General features: G+C 34.9%; 2 protein-coding genes across 9 annotated transcripts in view; both read right to left on the reverse strand.

Moving 5' to 3' along the window:
* The window catches only part of wun (wunen), a 63,655-nt gene extending 46,838 nt beyond the window's left edge, over positions 1 to 16,817 (reverse strand). For all 8 annotated transcript variants that reach the window (XR_011176238.1, XR_011176235.1, XR_011176237.1 and 5 more), the window contains exon 1: positions 16,435 to 16,817. Coding sequence is in view for 4 of the 8 variants with exons in the window: in XM_069132884.1 (XP_068988985.1) it covers positions 16,435 to 16,498 (64 nt within the window). In the remaining 4 variants the exon portion in view is untranslated. The remainder of the gene's footprint in view (positions 1 to 16,434) is intronic.
* The window catches only part of Pmm2 (phosphomannomutase), a 70,700-nt gene extending 51,365 nt beyond the window's left edge, over positions 1 to 19,335 (reverse strand). Inside the window, exon 1 of the mRNA XM_069132895.1 lies at positions 19,322 to 19,335. The gene's annotated coding sequence lies outside the window, so the exon portion shown is untranslated. The remainder of the gene's footprint in view (positions 1 to 19,321) is intronic.
* Between the last annotated feature and the right edge of the window lie 333 nt (positions 19,336 to 19,668).

Below are 19,668 nucleotides of genomic sequence, written 5' to 3' on the forward strand. Positions count from 1 at the left end.
ATAAAAGCTCCGCTCACCAGCGGCTTAAATCCAAAGATTAGATTTTAACACAAAAAATGTAAAGCGCCGACACATAATATAGTATGGCTACGTCGTACCGCCGCGTATCGGTACCTTTGCCTAGCACATCATTACCAAAATTCACAGTTTATTATGAATACCAAAATGTAACTAAAATTGTATCTTGGGTTAAATAAACATCATTAAAAAAAAGAAAAAAAACAATAGTGCAGTGGTTAGCGCCTTAGGTTACGAACGTTCGGAACCCAGGTTCGAATCCCGGCGACCGGAGTTCTCCGATTTTTCTTCCACGATACAAAAATGAGAAAAAAATCAGCAGTACCCCAGTAGCTTATAGCGACGTTTACATTAGCAGCAGCTACAAACATCACGGATAACACACGATACTCCTCATATATATGAAAGGACATCGGGGCCTCCCGTTTGGAATGTTGGGGAAAACCCCAATACGCTAGTCCAGACTTTTACTATATAGCCACGCTTAAGTAATTAAAACTAAGAAACAGTTGTAATGTTCTAATCCGATTATGGGTGCTCAAGGTTTGTGACGATGGGCTTGGGCTCGAAGTGACATAACGGTGAACGTAGTCACGGTCACGGGAGGGACGTACCTAACACAGGTATGGAATAATTATATAGCTCTCCTTAAAAACAAAGATTGACCCGAGAGGTGGGGAAAGGACTATATAAGGGCAGTTTCACTTGGACATTGAGGGAGTCTATTCAGAGCAGTACTACTTGCACGTTGAGTGACACTAGGATCGTGCATCGTCCCGTTGGCCGTGGATTCCTTATCGAACCTGAATTCATTGTCATCGACATTTCGACCATCCGATCGCCGCTGTTACTTGTAGTTTCTTGTAATAATCACATTTGTACCAATAAATATCAGCTGTAAGCACAATGGCAAATTCGAGTGAAGGTTCGTCAAACGCCCAAAATTCCAACATTAACCCGGCATATATATATCTAACATAATGTGTGCATATTACTTCTCATGCTACTGCGCGTAGCTATTTATATGTATGCAGCACAACATGATGTAACGCTACACGACTGCTTGGAATACGACTGACTATGTACTCACTCGAAAGATTGCTTAATTAATACAGTAAGCGGAAGAAATATGGTGAGATCGTTAAATCAACGAAGCATCGGATTCTATGTACTCGTGTCTCAAGTTTCGCTTGAGTCAGATTAGGATTTGACGTTATGACGCACGGATTAACAGAAATCTGCGAAGATATAATAATTCCTGATTTTATTGTGTCAACGACAGTAGCCGTTACACACCAAATATTTTCTCGCAATGTCCTCGCACGCGTAAGCTTGTACACTTGTGTTGTTCAAGGCCAATTGCATTAACTCAGCGCGAATACCGTTACGCTGTAAAATATTTCAGTTTTATTGTTGCTGGTTCATACAACACACGATACCTACATAATTTCAAGCTAATGATAAAAATAATTGAGCTAATTATAAATAATTGAAAAAGGAAAAAAGTTTCAAATTATTTCAAAGCATTGTCTAAGTATATGTATAAAGGCCATTTGCGAGCAATTTGCTTAAAACTTCATCTAAAATGAAAGCTGTGTCTTTTTTTTTCAATTTTTAGATTTCTATCGGATCCTCGTTATCATTAGATAGATTTTCCATAAACGTACGGAACAACAATTGACGCTTCCTTAAAGAAACGTGACCGAACTTGCTAATTCCGAGTGTCATCGTACGTGCATAAGTAGAAAGGAGATTTATGGCGCTCGTTGCGAATAACGATACATACATCGTCCTTGACATAAACGAGACATCATCGTATTACGCGATGACTATCCGTGTAATGATAACTAAATTTGTTGCTCGTGCGCGCTCGTGCGCTAACTACGGTACTGCGCGATTCAAAATATGTGCGCTCCTTCCTTGTTTGACAATCGTCTGACAGCACGTTTGACACGTGCTCCGTCTGCATTTTAATTCAAGTATAAACATGACGAAACGTTAAACTATCGATCGAAGGTTTATTATTCGATTAACGCTGACGCACGAGGAATGTCGAAACAAACAGGTGGAAAATTTATCCTTCGCTGCGGAACTTTAAACAACATGACAACGTTATAACTCGAATCGTAATCTACGTTGCAACTCGTGATTCATATTTGACATATTTGGATAGCGTTCTATCACTAGCTACACGACCGAATATTGCAAGAAAATTCTTTCAACAAAGACAAAAAGTTTGGAAGATTGTTTCGCCTATTGGAAAATCTGGTTAACAAGATCTCCGCTTAAAATTCTTTTATCATTCGATTATCTTCGTTGATTCGTACATCTTATCGGAAATATGCTTACGTTTGTTAGCAGAAATCTAGCGCAAAAATTCTCAACCTCATATCCTCTATTTATATGCTCAACGATCTTCCCTATGCTTATCATCGCTGTCGCAACTGCCACGAGTAATCGATAAAAAAATCCCTACAAAACACTTGATCAAAACCGCCTAACAACTGGCGTCTCCTCCCACCTTGTACGAGCTTAGAAACGCCACGTTGAAAGATTATACAGCACATTAAAAGGCACACCCTGTTTCAACGGAACGTACGTAAGTACAACTTTATCAGTTGCGATTACTGGCCGAACCCAGGCATAATAAGTCAACGAGTCGATTTTCATAATTCGCCGATCACCAACGCGGTTGCGTCACATTTCAGCCAGATATCGAGCAGAGATTACCGGTTGCGTCGATTCGATTTTTCTTTTTCACCCGGAACGATTCCACGAGCGAGCGGACGATCAACCGTGGCTACGATAATTCGAAAATTGAACAGCAGTTCTCTTATCTGTGGCGCATTGCGTTTGCCGCGCAACGAGTTTCCATAATTTTCGATAACCATGGGCCGATAAGCTACCGAGGATCCATCGTTCGCGCTATCTATCGCTACTATCTAATATGAGATGGCAACGCGAGGCGAAAAGGGGCGGAAAAATCAGAAATAAACCGGCGTGGTGAAATTACGGCGTAGCAGCCGGTGGAACGCCGACGCTGTTATCCTTCGCTGTTTACTCGATGAAAATCGTGAGATGCCTCGCCTCCGCTACCTGGAAATACCTCGGCTCGACCGAGTCAGCTATTAAGATAATTGTCAGGCTCGCTTTTAAGCAAAACGAGGCAATACGGTGAGCAGGTTGTAACAACTGTAGCTACTCGCACGGGATCACACGTGGTCATTATTTATGTAGCCGGACTACGCTCGAGCTCACCGCTGTTGCATATATTTTACGCACTGCTTGAAGTTTCATGATCATTCGCCGGTGATTGTGCCTCGAATTTATTGCTGACCACAGGGGCAGCCGGTAATATTTAGAAATATGCGAGGTACCGTGTGTTTTTGGAGCTATTGGCATGGCGCACGGATTGCCTTTCCAAGAACTCACACACCGTTTTATCGCCTCGTTGAATAGCAGACAAGGGGTGAAATTTTGGCGGGTAATCGCTCCGACATTTCCAGCCGTTTCCAACGCTGTAACGTGCATTTTACTCTTGTTCCGCTTTTTGTTTAACTTCAAGCTAAATATACTCCTCCGTCGAATTGTTATTTCTTGTCGTTTACGAAACTTTGAAACTTCTTCGATAAATTGTACGCATCCGTTGATGAACTTTGCGATTGCGAGTAAAATTAAGCACTTTGAAATTACAATATCGTAACGATAATCGCACCGGTATAACGACCTAATGATATTAGCCAAGTTGAAGATTATTATAACGATGATCGATCCTACGAGGAAGCAACGTCTACCGAGACGTGGTCGGATGATTATCCGCAGAATTTTCCAGCTTAATCTTTCCGAGGATGAAGCTCCACGCTAAAAAATGTTATTCCCCATTTGCACGAAGGATAAATAACTTATACACGTTGGAGTTTCTCACAACAGTACCAACGAGAGTAAGTAATTTATTTTTTGAAAATGGCATATTGGACGTGCACTTGTGTAATTTAGAAATTGATAGAAAGTGCAGTCGATCGATTTGGTTCGATGTGCTACGTGGTGTCATTTCGTCATTGCGCGACACCCTGTATAATTAAATTACAAACTGTACGTGACAATATTCCTCGAACATAAACGAATCGGAATCGAACGTGGAATAGAATTCCAACTAAACGTAGAATTCGCGTTAAATTGAAACTAAACATAGAGTAAGCAGGCGACCATTGAATTAGGACGAGTTGATATATTCTTAACGTCTTATTACGTCTGTTACTATTTTAATCGCAAATTGAAGGAAGTTGATTTGACTGGGAACAGTGAAAAATGTGAAATTCGTTGGAATAAAGTTAAACTTCGAACTATTCGACAGCCGTTAATGATAATCAACGATAATTATCGCGCGTTCTCTGTCATTCGCCTAATTGGGTTGCATGCTTATCCGAACCACTATACTCGATGTCGTAACATCCGTTCTGGATAAAAGTACTCTATTTAGAATTTTAATTAACGCTCTATGGTAAATATAACAAGCAAAAACTGGATAAATGCTTCCATTAATTCTGCGTTACGCGTGTACAAACTTGTTTGTTCTGCTGTTCGTGAAAAATTGAAATCATTGATATAGATAGTCTCAACGCTTCGCAGGCGGATAACGAGTTTTAACTCCCATTCGATTATCTAAATGTAAAAGGCGAGAAAAAGAGAGAGAGAGAGAGAGAGAGAGGTTTCGAATTAAATTAAACCGAGCTACAAATTATTCTGTTCATTTGCCTCTCCTTATTTACGCATGAATTATTCAGAAATTATGCGTTATCGCTTAGATCCTCTTTCTGCGTGATTTATTTATGAAATGCGTTAGTTCGAGAAACGAATCTCTGGTAAAAATATCGCTATTACTATCACAATATTATTACAAGCGGCGTGATATCCTACTCCCAAACATACACACGTTCCTGCAACTTACATAACGTCCCATATGTTTAACAAAAAGTACACGCGAAGATAAGAAAGATATTACGCACTCGTAAGGAGAGTCATAATCTTCAAATCCAAATAGTTTATATACAATCGCCATACGTTTGTCAAATTTACGTAACCACCGACGTTAAATTAATCCATCGTACGTGGAACGTGCAATGTTACTTAAAAATCGTACGCTTTAATATTCGCAATATTCTTGTTTATAAATCGTATTTATTAAGTGGTACGAATTAAAACAATAATAACGAGTTCTATACGATTTGAAATACGTTTAATTTACCTTTGATACGTCGATCTTTTTCTTTCTATTTGTTACATGTTAAAAATAAACATATATACATTTAATGTAATTTAACTTTAACAAAACGTAAGAGATGTACCAATGTACGAATAAAAATCTCAAAGACATCAGGACGTAGCTATTATTCCATTTTAAATGACACCGAACGTACGTGATCCAACTATAAACCTACTACGCTTTCTGTTATTTCATCTAACAATACAATGTGAAAGGAGAATCGCGAGCATCAACATGTTTCTCGCGTTTCTCGCTGCCAATAAACGTAATCGATACGAATACGAAAACAATTTGCAGTAACAGTATCCGTGTCGGTAATCTTCCTGGCTGTAATACTCGCGGTTCGAATGCACTTGGTGAACGCGTGTTATGCAAGGACTGATAATGAACACAATACGTGCGTATTATTCGCGATTACGAACGGGACGGGCATATCACGTACAGTCTAAGCAAAACAGATTTAGATCCGCCTTGACATCTATTTGAAAGCATAGGTATACCTCGAGCAGTCGTCATCGACGCGAATTTCTGCACACCGGATGACTAAGCATCCCAACCATTTAACTATACCGTTGCTTCACGCTGCCATTCACCTATCCTTCTCATCGATCGTACCGATAATAAAACGTATCACAAGCGTCTCTGTCACGTTCTTCTTTGTATTCGAGACGCGAAAGTTACTCTCGGTCGTTCTGTGCTCTTTTGGCAATAAACAAGCGAACGATTCCACGATCGTCACCATGGCGAGGCTGTACGTCAAGTGACCTCGATTCTAGCCGCAACTTCCACTCAAACAGATACGTTGTTTCATCTCAAGGCTATTTCGTATAGTTGGAAAAAGAAATATCACGTGTGTCGTGATGCTTGGTGGAGTTCGATTTTTTGACAAATGTACAATTCGATTATATCGTTTAAGAATCTTTCGCTTTCGCTTTTGGACAAATTTTTGGAAATGCGTGGACGTGTTTAAAGAGCCAGTTGTGTATTCTTGTTGACGATATTTGTAGAGTCGCTTAGAGAATTACCTTGGCAATTATTTGCATACGACTATCGCTTGCAATTCATTTCTAGATATGTTTGTGTAGAAATTTATACCAAATTTGTTGATATTAAAGCTTGAGATTCTGGTTGAAAGTTCTGGCTAGATTTATATTCATGGCTTTATTTCGTTAGAGTATTTTATTATTTTTCTTATCGGATAGGTAAAGACGTGATAGATGGTACATTAACACTGTAGAGATTATTTAAAGTAAAAGTATTCGATTTCAACAGTGTTCTCTTCTTCGAGATCTTCTATACTGTTTTGTTATATTTTATATAAGCAAATGAATATAACATGAAAGGCGACTTAATGTGTCTAGCATTTCGAAAATAAGTTTGCTATCTGCCATGATAATGACTTCTACATATTTTATTACATCATAAAGTCGAGCCGCGAAGAGGAAATGTAGAAGTTTGTTGGCTACTACGAACATGACGGAACCATCGAGAGGGAATATGTTACTTTACGCGCAACAAAAGAGACTTTCCACTATAAGTTCCAAAAATAAAATAGCAAGCAATTTATCAGATACGTAGCTCGTTACATCGTTCTCTATTTATCCACTGCTCGCTATATTTTTATACGCATAAATAACTGGAACAGCAGTTAAAATAATTTTTATCTGCCTGTTATACCATTTGATATACGTAAATAATAATGTAACGCGTACTATTATGTATAATAATATTTTTATATTTTCGTCATAGAAAGACAACGAAATGAAGAAATAAATTACTCTGTCATGATAATATCATCGACACACCTCGTCACTTCGAACAACTTTATTAATTCATCAGCTTCCGATTATTAGCAGCGATTTATTTATCATCGTTTAATAATAAAACTTGCTCGAGAGCGTGTGTTTTAAGTACAACGTATGATCGCGTAGTACGCGCCAGTAATTTTGTAAACTGGTACTGCAGTTTGAAGAAGAAAAGAAAACCACAAAAGGATACGCTACACAAGTAGAATTTCACGAGAAATCACGTGAAACAATATCTAAGTAGGTCTGTAATTTAGACAAATTTTTAAACAAAGTAAACTTTACCGATAATTAGTACGTATAACGTTCGATCATAAATATGAAATAAAACAAAAATACAATTCGTCCATACTAGCAGATCTTGGACGAAACACTCACTTTCTCTCTTCTCTCATTGTGTCTAAGGTATAGGTCTGTTAGGTGAGAGCCTTACTGAAGAGTCCATACTAGCAAAAATACAATTCTGTAACTGATTCTTCGGACAAATCGTCTTAAGAATGACAAATCCATAAACAAACATTCGAAGCGCAGAACCTTTTCCAACGACTTCGATCTTTTATCAGAATCACCTTCCTCTCTACATTTGACTACATTTCCCTATTACCTGTTCCCCTCATCAATCTCTACGCCCACAACGTTAAATCATCCTGTGAATACAAACACCCACATCATTCACATTTAAATAAATTCCCCCTATCCGAATACCTGAAACAAAATCCATCAACTAATTTCCATCTAAACGGCCGGACTCGTTCGGAATAAAGTACACCTACGTACACATTACAGGCGGTAGAAAAAGTATAAGCATAATTCTCTGTCTTCCGACGAGATACTCTTTTTTACTTGAACGCAACAACGATCGAGTATTTTATCGCACGTTTTTATCCGACTCGTCAGGATCAATTTCGAAAAGGGAAAATTTCAAAAATTATATTTAAACGATGGATTAAATCGACATAAATGTGAATACACTCAGTGGTGTATCATTGTTATATCGTTTGACCTATGTCGCCAACTCTATACAGGGTGGTTGGTAACTGGTGGTACAAGCGGAAAGGGGGTGATTCTACGCGAAAAAAGAAGTCGAAAATATAGAATAAAAATTTTTCGTTCGGGGTTTTATTTTCGAGAAAATCGACTTTGAATTTTCGCTCGGTACGCGTGCGGTGCGTTATAACGGATCTCACTGTAGATCGTTGTCTCGATGGAAAAATTAAAAAAAAAAAATTTTTTATTCTATATTTTCGACTTCTTTTTTCACGTAGAATCACCCTCTTTCCGCTTGTACCACCAGTTACCAACCACCCTGTATAATTTCTCGATTTTTACGTATTTACTATACAGAGAAAAAATCTCCACGCTGTATTTGGTACCATAACTGTACTATTGGCTCGGCAACTAAGTGATTGCGGATTTTCGCATTAGATAGTATTGACAAAATCCGCGATCACTTAGTTGCCAAGCCAATATACTGTACTATTTCGCAATACAATGTAAGATAAGCAAACTTGTTAGAACGCAATGTACCGATACACAGAGTGAAGTAATTAGCAAGATAAGAGTTTAGGAAATAAACGTAAACACGGTGACTAAGACGAGAGGCAATCATTATAATAAACAATAATTACAAGACAAGCTAATGACTCAGACCTCTCGAGATAGAGAACACGGCTGACGTGTAAATTCGCGAATATCTTTGCTTAACAACGTGCACGCGTTTATACTTTATCGGTACATGCGCAACGACGGAAACGTTTTAAACAAAGATATTGCAGGGTCAGACTGTTTAACGAACGACCTTTCCAGAGCTGAGCCAACGTTATGTGGCTGCGGTAACGGTTTCGAGGCAATGAGGTTCACATGGTATCGCGTTCTCAGTCGCGGATCGTGTCCTTTTCGCCTCGATATTTCATGGCTCGCGGACATACTATTCCCTCACGCTTCCTACTCGCGCACAGCGCCGCAACACTCATCTTCCTGTTCCTCGGCTCGACATTTATCCACGGCTGTGACAGATAGGCTCACAGTGCAGAAATTCTCGAAGGAGGGGAGAAAATTAAAGAGGAGAAAAGAAATGGCAACGATCGATGAAAGAAAATACCACAGACGCGTCAGAATGACGTAGTATACACGGTGTGAGGAGAAAAATATAATGAAAGCAGTTGTCAACGATGTGCAAAGTGATTTCAGGATGAATTATAGAGCCGGCTAACCGCAAACGTACTGGTATACGCGCGATTGCTTACGCATTTACACGGATATTGCTCGTGTCTGGTGCCTAATAAAAACCGTAGATTTACCGTAGCAGTGATATCATCCGAGAAAGTGCAGGCGCAATTGGATTATTTAATATGCAATAATTCATCGCGCCTATGGTGAATCGAGGCGAAATTACGATATCAGTACGTTGCCTTTAAATCTTTTCTAATTCTACGCTTGCTATGTAATTTCAGAGTTGTATAATATTATAATTATCTTTTATACAGGGTGGTTGGTAATTGGTGGTACAAGCGGAAAGAGGGTGATTCTACGCGAAAAAAGAAGTCGAAAATACAGAATAAAAATTTCTTTTTTTTTTTTAATTTTTCCATCGAGACAACGATCTACAGTGAAAACAAAGCCTCGAACGAAAAATTTTTATTCTATGTTTCCGACTTCTTTTTTCGCCTAGAATCACCCCCTTTTCCGCTTGTACCACTAGTTACCAACCACACTAGTATATCGCGTATAATGTTCTATATAAATTTTATCATCGCGTATTAGTGTTACATCGTCTAATTTCTATTTCCTTTATCCGAATTGCTAATAATTTTTTTCTTCAAAAACAAAAATCTTAATTGTTTAATCGGATTTTATCTTTTATGAAGAGAGGCAACAAGTTTGTTTTTAGAAGGAATAAACAGAAATTAGATAGCTTGATCGTAATTTTGCTGAGGATAGCGTCATTGTATTTTACCATTATATTATTGCATTATTATTAAAATATCGTAATAATAAGACAAAAATAAATAAATAAGACAATAAGTAAATAAGAGAAAAATCTGATTGCTGCATTTAATTCCGTTGCTTAGCAAAAGTTCGTGATAAATAGTCTTCCTGCAATCTCATCAAACAAATAACACGATATATCGTTATTTTGATCGGTAGTTATCGGTAATTTATGAATGTTCAATTTGTAAAACAACATAGCTGTGCAGTCAAGTATGGTACGTGTAGAAGTTTATTAATGTTACACCTTCAGAACTTCACATTCATTCAAGTATAAACACACGACTGATGTTTCGTAGTAAAATTAGACATCAATCGATCGTAGATGCATCCGTCGAATAAACATTTATCTACACTTCTTTCTTGTATTCATGTAAATCAATCTACCAAAATACACTTGAGGGGAAAAAGAACAAAATATCTCTATTCAATCTTTTACTTAAAAAATTGCAAAATTTTATATCCTACCGTACCTATAAGTAAAAAATAAAGAGAAAAAGACAATATTAATCCTGTTCACGATCGAACATCGTACTTTTAAAAATCCCCAAACAACCATTGACTGATATTAATTTTAATCGAATTAAAAAAAAAATTATAAAAATATTTTTATTCTTAACAACGAAGAAACGAAAATATTTTCTTCCAGCCCAAAAATACATTCCAGCAGGGGTTGATAAAATATATGTAATACATTAATTTGCAAAATCACCGATAATAATTAAACTTTAAACGCTTAAACGCAGAATTTCCCTTCTCATCTTTATTATAGAAGAAGAGGAGAAAAGATAAAGAAACGGGGTAATAAAGAGATACGGCTCATATATGTATATATGTATATCAGCTAATATAGAAAGACCACCCTGTACGCGAGAGGGACATTCGTGGGAAGTATTTAACACCGACTAACGAAACGAAGCAACAAGACTATCGAGAGAGCTACTGACCTTCCATTCAGTCATTGAATCAAGGCGATTTTGAGCGGCTAATCTACACTTGCGGCTCGTTGAATGGCTTCGATCTACCATGTATTACAGGGAGGCCTAGTGACACACAGGTTCCGACAAAATTGCCGCTAATGCCCTACACACTGAGCCGGACCTGTTTGTGCCGCTTAACGAAGTTTGAAAGGGTTCAGTTATTAGAGAGAATCGTAAAAGACACGCTCCGCTCAGTGGCCACCAGTTATACTTCGAAGGATCGAGTATAATACCCAGCAAAAAGTGAACAGCGCGTCAAAGAATACCGACTAGGTGTTAGAAGGAAAAGCATCCTTTCGAAGCTGTTAACTTTAATTGTTATATTCTTTAATATACTCATATAATTTGATTTATGATTTTTATATTTTGATATTTCTCAGGTTCAAAGTTGTAAATTTAAAATTAATCAAATTGATAATGTCTTTCCCTTTAAACTTCCTATCTATATTTAGATTCTAATTTTGATTTTCATTCGATTTTATTATATCTAGATTCTACGTTCTAGCGAGGCAAGAATAAGAAGTTTTTTTAGACGTGTATTTATCGACCCACATCGATCATAACACGATATTTATTCAGACATCAGCCAGACATCATTTATTTACAAAGTCATCAGAGACTATACACTACTATTAGACCATGCTAATTCTTGTTCTACTTACAGTTCTTTTCAAAGAACAATGAACAATCCGTCGAGACTGGCTTTTATTTTAAATTACTTTCATCGAAGCAATATCAACGTGTCACTGAAAATTTATTGAAAATTTATGGAATTGTTAACATATCATTATGAGTTAAACGATAACATTTCTGTAGACTGTGTATTATATATGCGTATACTTTTTAACTTTCATTTTCTTTAATATATTACTAACTTATTGGCCCGGTAACTTCTTCCATAATGGATTTAAGAAAATACTCTTTTCATTTTCATTTATCGACTACCTTCCTCCCTCGTCACAAGCAACAACATAAATACATAATCACATACTGCCTCCGCCTATTTCCATCGTTATACATACATTACACGCGTACCAATTATTTTAATTTTAAAACACACTCCTATCTTAAATCAACATCCTACCTCCCAGAGTATATACTCCAATATATTTAATAATATAATAACAGCCTACACACTACAGAATATATTATGTTATTACAATATCCAATAAACTATTACTATATAGTATCCAATAAATATTTCAATCACTGAGTTATACGTATTCCAGTCATTGTGGAAAATGGATAATTGAGGAAAATCTTAAAGATGCAGATACTACTAATGTTGTAAAACTTATATAAATCAACAAAATTGTCATGAGAAATTACAAATTGGTCCTTTCAACTACCCTAGCAGATTCAGTGTTAAACAAGGGGAACCCCAATTAAACAATTATGTATCTAATTAAAACAGAGTTCCGCTATTGTTCTTAATATAATTTCAAATTTGCCGCGGCTATCGTAACTCGCCTATCGATGTCGTTCACATCGATTCATTAACAACAGTTGGTCGCGATACATTAAAATATAGTTTTTAATGAAAGAGAGAAGAAGAAAAAAAATGAGGCAACCTGCACGATTCAAGCTTATTCACGTGTTGAATTGGAAGACAAACGCGCAAACAAAGGTGGAACAAATAGACACCTGCGAGCAACTTTCGAGACGAAAATGCCCTCGGCCTACTTCCCGCCATGAATAATACTCATTTTTGCATTATCTGGTTTTCATCTGTAGCCAGTGGACGGTCGCGTTTCTCTTTGTCGAATGAGAGGTACATAATACTTCGTCTCTTCTCTTTTACTCGTGACTTTTGTGAACCATGCCTTCCAAAAACGTGAACTTAATTTCAGAAGTGAATTATGTACACTATTACAACTTATATTAAACTATATATATATGAATCTATGTATTGAGGTAATGTCGTTTTTACGAACATCTGAACATCTGAAAATCGAAATGCATACACTTATAAGAGAAACTATATATTTAATTTTAATTATTAATTTTAATAATAAACGGAACATGCATCTACTACAAACGTAGTCTAAGACACAGAAAAAGAAGAAAAAGAAATGAATACGAAGGTATGTTGTTTAACCTTATAATAGTGTAGCACCAGGGAGATTAGGTTAAGTTACCAAGCATAATGATATAAATTTCATATCTTCAATAGCATAAAAGATTATTAATATTTATTTCATATAAAAAGTTGAAAATACATAGTTTTTTATATCTGATGCTGTAAAGATTTAGAAAATTTTAAGAACAAAGAGATTATTTTCTCACTCGTTCATTTGAATGAATTCTTCGCTATTTTATCATACCAAAATATCAAAGATAATACTATTCTATTAACATCTATCTCTTTCTAAGGTATAAAACAGATGTAGCTATAGCAGAAATTCATATAGTAAAAATTCTAGAACGTGTGAAAACCTTTTGAATTCGTGACAGTCGTCAGTTTTCGTCAGTTTTATTGTATATCTAACACCTGCGTACGCATGAGTCAAGTATTTTTCGTTCCTCTATCTAACCTACAAAGTTTCATCGAAATCGAAAAAATAACGCTCTTGTATATCATCTATTCTGTCTATTACCGATTCTTTTTACATGTCAGAAACTCCGTAACAGAATAAAATTTAGAAACTTACATCGCAGCTCAGATTTATGAATTTTACATTTTTTCTTTTCTTACGGATAGGACGACTGTACGTGAATAATACTATGAGTTCATAACTTTAAAATATCGAAATATTGAATAACACACAGTATATTTTTATTCTTACATGTCCAATTCACCTACGAAGATGGATTCGCACGTTTTAACACAATCAGTATCTTTTTCTGTTTTGCCTCTTTTTTTTCTTTGTACGTCGTAAACATTCTTCGGTCTCAACGACGCGACGCGGCATTGCTTCGAATGACCATAGATGATGGCGGGTGAACCAGAAACAGCAATAAATCTGGTTTTCGGTAATAAATTTCGTTTCTGACAAATGATTACACCAACATGAAGAATAAATATCTAAAAGGACAATCAACTTTCTATTCCAACTTTAGTTCCCTTCAAATGTATTCCATGATAATCTAATTTGCAAATAAATACTCTAAATTAGGTTATAAACTACGAAAAAGTTACTTAATCGTCAATATGATAAACTTTTATTCTATCTTTTTATTATTGAATTATATATTGCGAATGAATAAAGATTTTCTAGTGAAAAAACGTCTGAAGATATTTTTTCTCGAGTTTTAGCTTATTTTTGTATTCTACAGACGATATTGCGACACCGAGACAGATTCGAGAAGAACAGAATTTCAAATGAGACCTTCGAAAAAATCGCCCAACTCAAAATAAATATATTATTCTGCAACCACGAATTACAAAATATAAATCACAAAAGACCAACACCTGAAATTATTTTAAATAAATCGAAATCTTCCACTCTTTATTTTGTTTTAATTCTGATTTCTAATTTTGTACATCTCATCATATTTATATTATATTATAGATAAGAAACAAAGAAATATTTCGAATATTTTTACAATTTTTTACGATTTGTTTCAATGCTCTTTCTTATTTTGAGCAATCCTCGTAACTTTATCTTTCCATAAATTAATAAATCTTATTTAAATTTTACATTAATATTCATGGGATATATTGCGATAAAGACGGTCTAATAAAAAAGAAGTTTCTGGTTTAATAAGTTTATTGGATTGCCTTAGATATTTATTTCAAATTTTTATGAAATAGAAAGAATATCGAATAACTGCAGTGTACCAGATAACCCGTTAAACGAAACCGTGTCACCACTTCTCAGATTAAATCGATCGAGCTAAAGGGTGTTACTATTCTCTTGTGTTTACCAAGATAATCTAAACAATTTTTCATAACCTTTCCACAATTCAACATTCCAAAATCAACGAACTAAAGAAATCAGCAACAAACTAAAGAATTTGTTTGGAAGACACGTACGCACGCAGATAACGCAATGAAAACATACCTAAGGGATCAAAGGAAAAAGAAGTGCAAACCGGAAAACGTTCGAACGCTTGAAAAAGCATTATCGATACCGCAGCATCGAACGCACGTTGTACGTTTGTTTAGGTTCGCCTAAATTACGTTAGGAGAATGTAGCAGACGATCGATTCGTCGTTCGTGCATTAGAATACTCGAATCTCGATTGGTATGTACCATATAGCATTGGAAGCTCGCCTACCTAAACAATAACCTTCAGACACACACAACGTATATTCTGAGCTAGAAAGCGACTCGTATATTTATAATAGTATATATTTGTTCACGACATTATAATCGTACTAATGGTACTAGATGAAAGTTTAATAGGGTAATGACTAGATTATAGATAGTTCTGCAAATTCATATTTTTGTGAATACAATTGAAGAATGTGCACCGTATAGTAATCTATATAGAAATCTTTACAACATCTAACAGATAAAACAATTTTTTACCTAAGTTCTAGTTTCTTAATTATATTTATAAAAATATGGATTTTTATAAACATCAGTAGTCTAGTAATGACAATACATTGTTTATAGGTTTATAGTAACGTACGACGTACGATTTCGTATACGAGTTATTTAGTATATAGTCTTTGTATATAGTAGTCAGGCTTGTTGTATATTACGAAAGAATGAGAAAATATCGTCTACATACTCTAGATTCAGAGTGAAAGAATATGGAAAACATGAATATAATTCGAATAATGGTGAAGTTATCTAAGTCAGGAGGTATTATATAAGAAATAATAAAATAAATAGGAAACTAATTTCTAGAAATAAAGTAATACACGTTGCTGAATTATAATCACAACTAACGATCTTAGTTGGACAAACTTCATTCCTTTTGACGAGTAAAAATTATGTCCTCGTAGAGAACCATGGCCGTCGAGCTCTCTCAATGTATACGATGTATACGATCTACATATTTGATTGTCTATTACGCCACTAATAGCAAATTGAACAGTCTGTTTTCAAACATAGATCAGTCAAAAACTATTCATAACCAAATTTCACGAATTACAAGTTAAATTACTTAGCTTGACTCAAGTATCTTTCTCACTGAAATAACCCTACTTTACCCTACATTGCAATAGATTCTTAATTCCGTACGAAGTAAGCACCTGCCAATTTAAAGGTTAGTTCGCTGAGAGATCAAACGGGCCGCATGCGGCGCCTCGACTGTCAATCTGACAGCCGCCCGATATAACGTAATCATCGTTCATCGTACTCTTCTGGCGCGGATACAAAGGAATCTCTCCAAGCCAGTCGTTTACCACTCGTGCTACGAATCACGGAAATATTCGGACTATTCGTTCGCGCATCTATACGTACGCATGAATATGTTGATCCACTTACCAATAAGCAAACACACGAAATCTATAATGATCTTTCGTAGAATCATTTTCGACGATCGATCCATGATGATTTGAATTATAGTACTCTTTTTATCTCGTTGTCTCTCTGTCTCACTTTCTTAAAGTCTTAAAAGGAAGAACGAACGAACGATCGTTACTTAAATGTCGTTACACGGTCGCGAGATAGATAAATGTTAGGAGCAAAACAAACACACGCAGAAGAGCAATGCTTACGCGTGGTCATATAGAAAAACTAGGAAAAAGACCATCTCGATTGCACGGCTCGGAATGGACTAAACGACGCTTGTTGGTAGCTCGCGAATCTACCTATAAACACAGTACGCAACCGGCCCGATCGAGATCCGAGCGACGACTGCGGCTGCGCTTTGCGCCTCGCACCGCTGTCTCGTCCGCGCATACATCGCACGTGCCTACCCCGGCCTGAATCACAGTCCGTAGTTTAATAATGGGTGCTCATTGTAACATGAAACAAACATAAAACACAAGTCTCCTCCATGAAACATGAATGAACGTTCACCTTTACAATTATGTTATTTCGTCTTAGCGGATAATCGTTGCCTCTTACGATTCCATCATAAGTAATCAAACGTCATACATAAGTAATTATATGTACACTTTTTTTTATTGGTACGACAATAGTCAATAGAAGTGTATACAATGTTTATGGAGATGACGTTGAAAGAATTTCTAGAGAATGGATTTAGATGTATGGTAAATGGAAGAAATTGTATATATAGTGGTCACAAAAAATGTTGATCAGGTTTTATTTTCACATTTTATTTTCATAGTACCAAGTTTTTGCAGTTATATTAAAATACTACCAAATGATATAAAACTTAATGTGCTTGGACTTAATTAATATGTAAATGTTATAATAAATACAGTGTTGAACAAATACTTTTTGTTGCCACTAAATACAATTCAATATTGCTAAATGTTTATAATAGTAAATATAATGTAATAGATCTTTCAATATTTTTTCGTTTCAGAGTTCATGTAAGTAGTCAGTAAAAACTTAATATTAACAAACATTTTAGTTTATTGTATTTTAGTTCTAAATTAAACTAAATGATTAATTTGAGAAAATTAAAAATAAAATTGTTTTAAAAAGATATAGTAATTTTAATTGAAATTTCACGTTTGTGAAGAAGATATATATAGGATATCTTAACAGAATAATTTTCTAGGAAAATGAAATAAGTAGTACGAGTAAGAATGATGTCAAAGTTATCGATCCATAACGCTCCTGGCATTATTTGATAATACTGACAGGCAATTTACACAAAAATCTGGGAGGATCTGCGAGGATATGGAAAATGGAAGACAAATAATATCCGAATGGAATACAAAGAATTTCCAAAGATGGATTGCCATCGAATTGAAATTTCTAAATCATAAATCTCATTAGCAGCTTTCGAAATTAAAGCTTTCGTCAAATGTATAGAAATAGAAAAAGGGAAAGTACGTTGTAACGAGTTAAAGGAATCCACAGCCGAATAAAATATTAAAAAAAAATCTTTCTTTATTTTATTCTATTAATTCTGAAGATATAAAAATCCTTTTTAATTTTCAATATCAGAAATATATAAATTTTTATTTCATTACATTAAAAAATAATTGCTATAATGGCAAAAAGATTATTCATCTTCAGCTTTTTAATAATTTTATATTTACTATGTTAACTCATTTTTACAAAATTTGAAATTGGCCATCAACAGACCATTTACAAGGAAATAAATCGTAAATTATGGTACCTTCTTATCAAAATAGAGCATAATTGTGAATTCCCTTAAAAATTTCTACTTAATCTTAAAATTTAACCGAATTTACTAAACATAATCCTCGTTAGTTTACATAGTTGTTCAGGTTATTATGCAATATATATTGTATATGGTTTCATTTATAACTCAATAACAATTTAAAACACTATATTCTACAATAGTAATTTTAACAAAAAAATATATACTTACAATATTAATAATGCGTTTAAACTTCTAGGATAACAGGAAAGTACACGGGGAAAACTACTTTATCCTTGTTCCCGAATATCATGAAATGAGGCCATTACCCGAACCTATTTTTATCTAGTAACACTGGTTGCTAATACGTATAACAGGTCGTTGAAATAGTCGGGACATTCTGTAAAATGAAAGAAGATAAGATTAAAGAAAAATGTGGAAGTAAGAGTAAATATTGTTTAAAGGAAGCGCCTGCCTTAATACCTTTCTTCTTCTTCCGCTCCGTCATAAAACAAACCGTAGATACCTAGATGCACATCTTCCAGGCGTTTGTTTCGCGACAAGCTATACATTTACAGTAGCCTTCATTCAAATCACCAGACATGGATTTAATTTTATTTAAAAATTCAAATTTAATGAATTTAATAAAGATACTGATCAAAAGCTGTATTTAAATATGTATATTAGCTATGGAAAAGAATTCAGTATGTAGTTTTAATTTCATATTATTTAAAATATATCTTTTATATAGAAAAATACTTTTAAAATGTTTTCTTCTATATTTACATTAGAAATATTTTAATCATTGAAATACCTTCTCTTGATGTCAGTGACTTCCTCTTTCTATTTTTTTGTTCATTTTTATTCTGTATTCCTTATTGTTTTTCGTTCTAAGCTTCTTAGTCATTCTTATAGTTGGAACATAGTTACATTTAAAGTTAAAATCTCTTTTGATAGAATTGTATCATTTTCTACACTAATTGTAAGCACAGAATTCGTTCCAGCAACTTTAGCAACGTTGCTATTAAGCTAAAACGCAAATGAAATGCAATATTAAATATGTACTTCATCAACATCTTACACGTTGTATCTACGACTATTTTCTAATCAGAATGCTAAACTAAAAGTTATTTTAAAAACTAAACGTCGGCGCTGTATACATGCTAAGAGGCGGGAAAATATTTGAACTTGCATTAAAGCTATAAACCATAAAACCAAAAATACAGAATTTGTTTTTTACATCTATTATATATATGTAATGATTATAATAAAAATTGTATTATAAAAATAAACAAATGTTGTATAATCGTATTCCTATTTCAAGGCACGTTTTTAATAACTACGGAAATAAAAAATTTGAAATTTAGTACTCTCGAACGGAATTGACGAATCGTAATGATTTACAGCAATTCAGTAATAGATCTATCTCTAAGCTATCCTAGAAATAACATTATAACACCTGTTTCATTGGTTGA

Source organism: Bombus flavifrons, chromosome 3 (genome assembly GCF_040668555.2).
Source record: "Bombus flavifrons isolate JBK064 chromosome 3, iyBomFlav1_principal, whole genome shotgun sequence".
NCBI lineage: Eukaryota > Metazoa > Arthropoda > Insecta > Hymenoptera > Apidae > Bombus > Bombus flavifrons.